Raw genomic sequence first — 11695 nt, 5'->3', positions numbered from 1 at the left:
GTTTTTTTAAACAGATGACTCTGAGCGCAATATTCCAAAAAGTACCCGATAAGTGTCCAGCGTCGGTGGGAACTCCTTTAATACTGTTTAAAAAGCATCTGAGGGGAAATTCCTCAAAAAATTGGGTGAGAAAACGCCAAGAATACATTTCTGGAAATTCGAGGCAGAAAGGGTGTCTACTTTGAAGATGCTAAAATACTCAATTATACTCAAAATAAAATTAAGAATGAGTGTCTAAACTTTTGACAGGTAGTGTATGACCTTTTTTCCAAAAAACATAAAACCTCAACAGGAATTAAACAGCAGACTTGTAATAATTTAGTCTGAGGAATTTAAATCCATTATAAAGCCTGGCATAGTGGGGGGACCCAAAAACTCGAAACAGGCAAGACTGATTCTGTAGTCCCAATTAACTAATCTGTGTATTTACATCAAAACTATGTGCTGTTACATTGTAACTAAAAAAGAACATTCCCATCATGCTTATGACTTGATTGGGGGAAAAGAGAAAAAAAAATCATGTGACTGAATGAAGAAAAAAAAAACAAGTAGACAACCTAATATAATCCATTCTCATATGTGGAAGATGATATTTTCCAAATTCTCATGATAAAATGTGATAAAACACTGAAGAAAGCTCACATGCTGAACGTAAAACTGTTTGGTTTTTTTTGATGATTCTTTATTGATTCTCTGTGCTGTTAAAGGACAGCCCGAGTTCGCGTTCATATAAAACCAAAAGCACGTTCTGACGATAATCACGACAACAAAGGGGGACCGTTTTCTGAAGCTGAGGAGGAACATTTCATTGGCAAAGCGACCACACTGAAAGTGGACTTGACCCATAACATTTATCCTGCTGCTAATGAAGCTCTCCCTACTGCAGCGGACTTCACCTTTGAGCAAGGAGGATCATGCAGAAGCTTAGGAATAAAGGATCAAAGTATTACGCAAATCGGTTTAATATAAACACACAAGGGGGGATTTCTGTGTGAGTGTGTGAGAGAAGAGGTTTAGTATGGTTGATGGCGCAGAATACCAGAGAATGTTCTGATTCATACATTGGGAACTATTGTCCTCTGGATTACTGCAACAAGAGGAAAATATTTATAATGGTCCCTTTTTAAAGGATAAGCCATAACCCCTTTTAAAATTTCTGACAGAGAGTTGAATACAATAGCACATGGCGTAGATTGGAAACGCTTCAGCCAACGCTTTGAGGAACCAGGGCTTGAGAATTCTTAGCGGCTAAGTGAGACACCGATGCTAAATGCTAACAGCAGTTCTATCAGTCTGACGTGCACCGACATGCACAGGGTTAGACTCGAAGCAAGCCATGCAAGCTCAGAATCACTACTGCCCGTATGCTTGCACATGGAAACTAGAAAGAAAAGATATAGCATTATCACTGCGACTTCTAGATCATTGTCAGCATCATATATTCCTCCTAAAAGACAAATCAGGTACACACAGTCTGGTAAGTATGTGTCACAACAGTTCATTTAGTAGGAGAACATCTAAAAGTGCTGCCAGTGAGAGGAGATTAGCACATAAAGAAAGGCAAGCCAATTAACTGTAACGGTACTGTGTAAAGATGCTGTGATGGCTGTGTGTGTGTGTGTGTGAGAGAGAGAGAGATTTGTACATCCCACCTCCAAATCACCTCCATACTGTAGTCAGAATGAAGGGTGAGAGAGTGAGACGTTCAGGATCATTGGAGGCTGAGAGAGAAAGGGGAGGGGAGACAGAGACACTTGAACCAAAATACAGAGAAAAGCAGAGCTTCTTCTCCTGCACTTCTATTCCAGAGAGACAAACAGAACACGCCTCCTTTCTTTTAACAGTCCAATGAATGATCCTGGATGATGATGATGATGGTGGTGCAGGTCAGCTTGAGATGGGGAGTTCAGCATGGGCTCCATTAGGCCAGGGCAAGAACTACATAAAGAAAATTTATAATTATATAATGATCACACGTCACAGGAATAAAAAAAAAATTATCCACTTACCACTAAAATGCAATGGATCAGCCAAGACAAGCATGTCAAACTTTTTTTTTTTTAAAAAAAGTAGCTCTGTTTCACCCAAAATATTTATGTTATATATATATAACTCAGAGGACGTGTTGTAAAATATCAGTAGTGTAATCACAGCCATTAAGTGCGTACCAAAGAAAGTGACTAGTCGGTCCAAGATGGCCGCCATCATAACGTGGGTATATTTTTAAAGATAAAGCAAGTTACAATGCGTCTTAAACTAGTCAGCAAGTCTCTGACAGAAAAAGTAGCAAAGGCATTTACTTATTAATAAAAAATATTCAGAATTTCTGAACCAAATGAACCTTTTTATAACTGAAGGAGCAAACTTTGAGCAGCAAACATGTCATTGCTGATCGTACACTTGGGGCAAGTAAAAAAAAATTATAATAATAATAATTATTTATTTATATACTACCAATCAAAAGTTTAGACACACTCATTCTTTATTTTATTTAACTCTGGAATAACACAAATAAAACTATGGGAATTATGTTGTGATAAAAGAAATCCAAAATAAATCTAAATAATTTAATATTTTAGCATCTTCAAAGGAGACCCCATTTTCATCTCGAATTTCCAGAAATCTATTCTTGGCATTTTCTCGACCGATTTCTTGAGGAATTCCCCTGAGATGCTTTTTAAACAGTATTAAAGGAGTTCCCGCCTACTCTGGACTCTTATATCGGTTGCTTTTCGGAATATTTCTCTCCGAAAAAAATATTTTTTTTATAAATTAAATGTTAGTTTTCTAATGAAAGAAATTAATATGTCGGCACGATTATATTTTTGTCTACAACACCGATTTCAAACATTTAATCACACACCTTCAGATCAAAAGATTTTTAAGATCATGAGAAACATTTCAGTCGAGCGTCTCCAAACTTTTGATCGATAGTGTGTATTTCACCAAACTATTCCTTTAAATCCATATTTCAAGCCTACCACTTATGGCCTCTTGGGCAAAATATTTGACGTCGATGTCTTGGTCTGCGGCCAATTTCTCCAGCACAGGCTTCACCTCAGTCTGCAGAGAGCTGCCAAAAAGACAAACGACAAAAGAGTTAAGCAAGTTTCCAAAAAAAAGAGAAAAATTAAAAAAGGAATACACAAGAAAAGCTTTCGTGTGCAGGAAGACGTACTTGCTGTCCAGAACAGGACCGATCTTCTGCAGAGACTTGGCCACGTTGAAGCGTACGTTAGCCACCTGATCGTTGGACATTTTCAGGACGACGGGGAGCATGTGCTTGGTGGTGATCTCCTGACCGCACGCCTCCGACAGAGCCTGAATAAGACACATGCACGCATTAGTGCTTACGTAAACCGGCTGTACGTGTCGTATCCTGTAAGGGGTTAGTCACTGGGCGCTCGGCTGTGGCAACGGCACAAACCAATGAGTCACCAAATGGTCTAGAGGAGAACGAGGACCTGCTCACTTTAAAACAGACGACACGGACTGCTAGCGCGGATAAAAATCCCTGCTTCGCAAAGCGCTAAAGCCTTGGGGCAGTTGCTATAGCAACCAAAGGTGAGTCACAGTGAGTGATCGTTTTAGCAAACACGTACGTTGATGCAGAAGAGCGTGGTCATACGATGCAGGTAGTTGGGGTCGTTGGCCATTCCCAGCACTTTAGGAACAATAGTGTTCTGAGCCCACTCGGCACCAAACTTCTCCACCAGCTTCGTCAGGTTGCAGGTGGCTGCCTCTCGGATGGCATATACTGTCTCACACACACAAACACACACGATCAGTTATCAAGTCTCAAAGCATTGACATATACCTCACGTTGGTGCCTGAAATTTCACTCATGCAAATACTATTCACATCTTCAGAATATTTACATATCCAAAGGCAAACAAAACACTTCCAAATGTGTGACGTTTCTCATCACTAACATCACTTCATAATGTTTATAATCACTTGCCCTCTCATCTCCTCCCCTACCTCTCTGTTTGCTGTACCTGTATTCAACCAGCAGAACAACAGTTTCCTCATCAGACATATATATGTATATATAAAAACGCATCACCCAGGATCAGTTTGAAAAGAAAGGCTTTAAAGTTGCCCGCTGTGCTTGAATACTAATATGACCGGAACATGGAGCTCATGAGGCCTGTGGATATTTAGAAAGCCATAAAGCAGCAGCCAGAGCTCGTTAAGTCAACCTCATCAGGTTTATGGAGATGTATTCAGAGGTCACTGAGGGTTTACATACCATGGTCGACGAGCCACGCCATGCACAGGGAATTCAGTTTCTCGTCAAAGAACTCCACACCCTGAAAGCACAACTCATCAGCATCACTGGCATAATCAATCGACATTGCGATGAGTTCCTTAAAAAAGATTTTTAAAGAGAGGTCCGAAAGTTCAATCGCCTCACTACAATCGAGCCGGTCCGGAGACTGGTCTTAACCGGGTCAGGCAGAGTGTATATATGCACAAGACCATCTCTTGTGAATGCGCCTGATTGTTTCCAGTCAATTAACATAAATTACCATTAAAGTGAACCATTAACGGTAAACGTCTACATAAAATAAGGCTAAAAGTGCAGTAGACACTTTTATGGAAATCAATGCTAGCAGTGACCGGAGAAACCGAGTCTCACCAGCTGGCCGGCCAAAAGCGGCATGTATTCAATGATGGCCAGCCGCACCCTCCACTTGGCATCTTCTGCAAGCTCTACAATGGCAGGGAGGAGAGACTGGGAGAGCTGGCGGATCCCGATGACCTCATTCACACAGTCCAGATTAGAGATTATGTTCAGACGCACCTCTGGACACTGTAAGAGAAGGAAGGAGATGCATGTCATCTAGCTGTTTTAAAAAAAATAGTAGTGAAACGGTTGGGGGGGGGGGCTTGGGGGTATGTTATGTTCAAAGGCCCGGCTGAGGAGGACGGGTACAACGTAAACACCACGGTGAGTGATAAAAGATGAAACAAGAGAAAACTGTGCAGCACTCATCCAATTCATCCCTCACTTCAAGGCTCCCCTGCAGGCCCGTGAGATCAAAGTGGGAAAGTTATACAGGACGCTCATCTGGTTAAAAGATGACACAGATCTCCCCACACACACACACACACACACACACACACAAGCTGTAGCTCTCTGAACTGAAGTCCTTACCTCATCTTTGAGCTGAGCCAGGAAGAGAGGAAGCAGGTGCTCGATGGTGTTGTCCTTGCCCAGAATGGTCGACAAACCCATGATCACGGAGGCCAGAGCCGATTTGACGTGCTGATTTGTGTCCGAAACCAGTTCCTACAGACACGCGCTAAGTGTTAATGATATTTGACAGCTGTAAAATCAAACATTCGCATCCCCCACATCTCAAACCACATCGGTTATTCGGACTCAATTAAATAAAACCCCTGCAATTAGATATGTACAGGGTTTAATTGAAATTACAGAGCACGCAGGAAGACAGACGGGCAGCAGGCAAGCTGCAAAGCTGTTTAGCAATGACACACTTGGTTCGACTTTGTTTCCAACTTCAGAGATGAGTGTGATGTCTATTATTAGCCTTCTTAAAGAACACCATTAGTCTATTTTTCAGCATCACATTTAACAGTCATTTTAATGCTGAATCATCCAACCAGCCAGTGCGTCCCCTAATCCTCTTTCATAACTTCGACCAAAACGCCATTATCATTTGGTTACAATGAGTTAAGCCTGGTTTACGCTTCACCAGAAATGCTTCTAAGAGGATTCCAAAATGAACTTTATAATCTTTCGAAACTCTAGGAGTTCCTTGAAGGTGTTCATCATGTGAAAGTGGACATTTGGCATTCAAGTAAAATGAGGTGAACATGCTGTCATTTTTGTTTGTTAGAAAGCATGATTCAGTGCATTCAAATTATACTCGGATCTCGTTTAAAGTGGAGGCTTTGGATGAAGCTTCCCAAATTTTTTATTTTAATAAGCATCATTAACTGTTAGGTTCTTAAGCAGTGATTCTAGCCTCACTCAAAAGTAAAAAAAAACAAACAAAAAAAGCCACTTGTTAATCTTAAAGTATTTTAACGATGCAGAAATTGACACTAAATCGTTTTGTTTACTACGTTCCAAAACACATAGAATACGCTACTGTATAGTATCGCTATATTTATTCACACATCCATACCAGCCAATCGCTTCAGTGTAGAAGTGGGTAGGCGTTTCATACATACTTCATTTGCAGAGCGACTTTCCCTACTGTCATGCTCCTCATCCTCCAAGGTCTGTTCAGACAGATGATTGCACTTCCCAAAAAACTGTTAACGCCCAAGACTTCTCCTTGATTCAGTGGATAATCTAACATCAATACTGTAGACCTGTACCTGAGAACTGCTGCTTTAATCATAAAGATTGGATACTTGTACTGAACTTCATTTCAACATACTTGGCACCACTTGACTTGATAGTATAAAAAGAGTAATGATTCATAATCCCATTATTCCGTGTCACCTAGAAGAATGAGTTCCTTTTCGAGTTTAGTACCCATCAAAACTCCTAAAATACCCTAAATCTATATCCGAATTTGAGAAAAGCTTCTTTGTGACAATGTCTATTGATAAAAGAGATATAAAAGTAAAAATAAATGCATTTAGTCAACAGTAGGATTAGGGTTAAGGCGACACCTACTGCTGCAGAATTTGAAAACATACCATCCTCATTCTGTTAATCCAAAGGTCAAGGTTAAGAGACACCAGTGACCAGGCTAATTTGATCTCCTTTACGTATTAGACGCTTTAACCGGAGACAGCTGCTGAGTCAGATGTTAGCTGCTAGTCAGTGTAAGGAGAGTCTAAAAGTGACAGCTTGGTAAAATAACACTGGCTGACCATCAGCGGATAAGAGGTGCACGTTCACAAAACGTTTAATCTGGTAGAGCATCGCCTACGGAGACTTTAGTCTAACGACCCAGACCCTGGTGACCGGATGAGTAACGTACCTTGACACAGGGAAGAATATGATTCATGATGATCGTCTCTCGGCTGTCTTCCGGTAAATTCTCGCAGAATTCTGACGGCCAAAGAATAAAATACAGTGAAATAATATGAAACGGATGAAACTAATGAATGAACGACTGTGTAACAGTTCTTTCTCTTGACTAGCAGCAACAGATTCTGGTGAGGGAATGTAATAGTTGCAAGGGCGGCCATACCTTTAACCTTATTGGCGGCAGCGGCGCGCACTTCAGCCTCGCAGTCTTTGAGGAGGTTCTGGAAGGCTGGCACGAGGTCGTTCTTTGTGATTTCTGGACCGACTGCCTTTTGTAACTACAAGTTCAAAGGAAAAAAAGCTATTTAAATAAACGATGCACGGCCAATGCATCAGTCTGAGTAAGATTTCAATTATATAGAAACTGAACATATGGTTAACTCTTCATCTAACTTTTTAATCATCACTATAGGCATGCATATATTTGTAAAGAATAATCGGCGGTTAATCAAAAGTTTTCAAGTTCATTTACATAAATGGTAACAATAACAAGTGGAAATCACAGAGGTGTCGGTTCAGCGTGTTAGACTAAAGTCCGTTCGGCATATTAGATTTCGGAAATAAATAAACAAACAAACAAACAAACAAATAAACGAAGCTCTTTTGTACCAGGTCTTATCCATCAGCTGCTTCGTACTTAATCAGGAATCTAAAGACGGAGGCGGATTACTTTCCTGCTCACCTCAGAGAACTTGTCTGCCACCATGTAGCGCACCCTCCAGGACTTGTCTTCGGCGGCCTGGCGCAGAGTGGGCATGACTAGAGACTCCAGGTCCTCCTGGGGCAGCAGCGTGGCGATGCTCACACACGCCTCCACAGCCAAGAGACGCACCGAGTCCTGCGGGATGCGTTCATCAGGAAAACAAGCACATACTTTAAACATCGCCGGATCGACCATTGAGCATGCTTTTGACATCAAGAGTTTCAGCCAAGTCTGCCTACACTTAGGGTTAAGTGAGAACTTCATGAGTACGAAGATGCACAAAATCAAGGTTTTGTTATGTTTCGGACAAACTCACCTGCTCGTCAGAAGCCAGTGCAGTGAACAGAGAAATGATGTCGCTCTTGACGTAATCCAGCTCCAACACTTTGGCAAACTCGCCCAGCTTAGACGCAGCGGCACGGCGGACCATCGGAGTATCGTCAGAGCAAAGGTTACGAAAGTGCCTAAGAAAGAGATAAATTAAAACAATGATGTCTTTATTTCTTTAAAAAACTTCCTAAATGATGTCTTTTCAATTATCAATTTTACAAAACCTTAATAAAGGGCTAGGCAATGATCAGTAGGTGTGTTCTGTAAATGTACTTATAACCATCCATTAAAACCTCTACATGTATAATAATACTAATGATTAATAATAATTAATAATAATACTAATACTAATAATGAGGAGGCTAGAAACTGAAGAGTGACTGACTGGCGAATCTCGGCTTTGACGGTGCTGGAGACCCGCGGGTAGCAGACGCTGAAGAGACCGCAAGCTGAAGTGCGTGAAGTGAACCAGTCGCCGCTGGCCAGGCGTTTTACCAGGGGCTCGAAGTGCACCTCCAGGTCCACAGGGGAGTGCTCATGTGAGATCTTCCGCAGTGATTCCACAGCTTTGTCCCGCACCACAGTCTCCTCTACCGTGGCCAGACTTTCCAACGGTGGCTGAGGACACGAGAGGAAAACGATAAAGGCTATGGCGAGTTATACAACGGTTGAAAGAGCTTTCATCACAGAGAGATATAGATTTGTTTTGGCACCTACAAGGAGACAGTGCACATATTCAGGGCCTCCGACCAGCATGGTGAAGTTGCCCAACTGCTCAGCGAGCGCAAGGAGCACTTCGTCCTCATCGTAGATAGTATCTAGAACATACAAAACAAATGTCATAAGAATCTTTGCTTGTGGCTTATATTTGAAAACTTCAAACAAAACTGAGCACGAAGGTGAAAATGACACAGGTGAAATGTTTCAAAGCCACGTAAGAAAGTATGAATCCTCAAAAATCTTACCTGTAAGGAAAGGGAGCAGTTCTGTGCGTGTCCTCTCAACACCCAATGCCAGGGCGATGGTGGAGAGCTTCTTAATGCTGTTCAGCCGCAACTGTTTAAAAAAAAAAAAAAAAAGAAAGAAAGAAAAAAAAAGAAAAACATTCAGTTATGGATTGATGAGATTCAACTTCTTGGCACTGATGAAGAAAACGGTTGGATGAGAGGGACGCATATTCATTTCCCACGGCTCACTGTAACTTCTGAAGGGACCGACATTATTATATCAGGGGAAATTTCCAGAACTGCAGGATTTCTCAGTAAGATGACAAGCTGTGTTTTTTTTCCCTAAAGTGACTGCGTGTGGTAAGCAGGAGTGTTAAATGACAGCGGTAGGTTGGATATTACTTTGCTCGGCATCCTCAGTGTTTCCACAGACCTCTGAATTCGCAAAAAAAAAAAAAAAAAAAACATCCATCATCAGTGCACACCAAATAATCCATCTAGTGAAAATCTACCGTCACACAGATTGGTCTCGGCCAATGTGCAACTCTTTTGTCAAAAGTCAATAAGTAGACTTTTTTTTTTTCCTCAACCTTGGATTTTTCCTACCAACCCAGGAGGGAGGAAGCGAACATGTGTTTCCTTCAAGTCACATGAAGCCAGCCAACCGAATCTTTCGAACATATTCAGAGGAAAGTGCTATCCCAACCCTTCAGCATCCATGAGCTCACAGGCATAGTGATCACTCAGGGTGGTGATTGATGGGGAAGAAACGGTATGCAACCCCTTCTACAGGCATAAAACGTCATCATCCAATACTGCTCCCTAACTATCGCCCAATTGACAATAGTATTTCCTGGGGGGGGGAGCGTGGCCAGGCATGTTTTCTGACAAATCGTCCGACTTAAGGTATATTTACACACACAGTAACTCGCAGCGACAAAGCGACCATTCATTGTCGAGGAGAGTTGTTGACTTCCAGCGACATGAGCGACCGTTGGTGACTCGATGCGAGCGTGTCCAAAGTTGAGAAAAGTTTAACTTTGATGCGGCGGCTACCAGTGGGAGTCAAGACGGTACAGCGCACATGATCCGCCATGCTGCCTGCGAGACCGGATCGTTTCGTGAAACCAGACAGTCCGACGTCTGCGCTTTCGCCTTGTATAGACGGCGACGGCAAAGAGCTCACGCACGCTGCTTCTACTTCATCTCGTAGGATATGGCGCATATATACACTGGTGAATTTTACATACGAATGCTCTCCCTCCAGAACGTTTCAACGGTTTGTCGTCAAAAGTCGAACGCAATTGGTGACTTGCAGCGATAAAATCCGCTGTGTGTGTGAACATACCTTCAATAGCCATCGCAATAGTTGGCATCTACCTGCGATTCCTGATACTATCATAGATCATCCCAAGCTAACCTCCAACGCAGAAAGTACCGCCAATCTGGATGTCGTGGACTCCTGGCCATGGCATCGTCAAGGTTTGAACTCAATCTCCAGAGGACTGAGTTGTTTTTTTTTTCTGGTTGTTGAAAACATAGCCAGGCGACTATGAATTAAAAAAACGACGACAACAACTGGACACCCTGAGAATATTGCGCGTCATGAAAATAAAGTATTGCGATAGGACATTTTGTCCACGCTGTTGACCCTGAATTTCTGGACTTGAGAAACTTGGACACGTCGATAACCTGCCTGGTTTAACATAAAACATTCACTTCATACTCCATGGATTTGACAAGTAAACACTTATCATTCTCAAACAGGGAGGACGGGAAAAAAAATATTTTTTTGCATTTGGTTGATGGTGGAAAACTTGGCTTTGATTCCAGAGCTGTGATTAATTATCTCAAGATTCAGCAAACCGAGTTTGTGGACCTGTGTTTATGAACAGACACTCCCATTATTTTAAGACAGGCTTATATAGAGTTCTAAAACAAAACAGGGACGTTTGTACATTATATGTGCACTATGCGGACTTGTAGATGTTTGTGTATGGAGTTTATTGATGCTGATGCATGCCCCTACTTGTCCTGAAGCTGAAATTGTGAAATCAAGCCTTGTAGTGATTCATGCTTCAGTATCTGCCAATAACTGACTTATTCTGTCAGCTGCAAGTTTATATGACATTACACCAGTCACATTTATATTAAGTGTTAACGTTAGCTAGTTACCTTTCTAGCAATTTGTCATTGTCACAAATACAACCTGACCCCCGCTTATAGTATTAAAGACATATTAGTGACGTGGTTGGTGAAATAGCTAAATGTTTTGGTAGTTAAAGAGTTATCTATCTATGCAGTTATAACGACGGTTGTATTTATAGGCCGCTTCAACGACACTGAATGCTAGCTAACGCGCAAGCTAGCCTTAAGCTAACCGGCTCTGAGGTAACCTAGCTAGCTAGCAAGCTAGCAAAGCGTCGCTGTTCTTTTACTCACAATACCTTAAAAGAATTTATATCTGTTTTAACTTTTATAACTGAGTTACCTGGACGTCTTCATTTCTTAATTCGTCAATAAGCACCGCAATGGGGTAAAGAGAATCATCGCCGTCGGCACCCGCCATCTTCTATTATGGTTGTTATGGCCGGCGCTGACTCGTGCTACGGGGTTTCCACACAGGGGCATTGAAGGGCCCTGCATTCTACCGTACTAACAAGCGTGTAAAAGTAGTACGTACGCGAAGGTCATCTA

The 11695-nt window shown here is 41.8% G+C and overlaps 1 protein-coding gene across 1 annotated transcript; it reads right to left on the bottom strand.

Moving 5' to 3' along the window:
* Nucleotides 1–660: 660 nt before the first annotated feature.
* ppp2r1ba (protein phosphatase 2, regulatory subunit A, beta a) lies at nt 661–11613 on the bottom strand. Its single transcript, XM_053617987.1, has 15 exons — nt 11490–11613; nt 9017–9107; nt 8769–8869; nt 8437–8669; nt 8038–8185; nt 7701–7856; nt 7182–7296; nt 6969–7039; nt 5162–5296; nt 4643–4816; nt 4253–4313; nt 3603–3757; nt 3179–3321; nt 2982–3073; nt 661–1938 (listed from the first exon to the last, which is right to left on the bottom strand). Exons 1-15 carry the CDS (start codon nt 11565–11567, stop codon nt 1922–1924), a joined length of 1770 nt encoding a protein of 589 aa, XP_053473962.1. The 5' UTR covers nt 11568–11613; the 3' UTR covers nt 661–1921.
* Nucleotides 11614–11695: the final 82 nt, after the last annotated feature.

Source organism: Ictalurus furcatus, chromosome 28 (genome assembly GCF_023375685.1).
Source record: "Ictalurus furcatus strain D&B chromosome 28, Billie_1.0, whole genome shotgun sequence".
Classification (NCBI taxonomy): Eukaryota; Metazoa; Chordata; class Actinopteri; order Siluriformes; family Ictaluridae; genus Ictalurus; species Ictalurus furcatus.
This window is presented reverse-complemented; position numbering and strand designations above follow the sequence as displayed.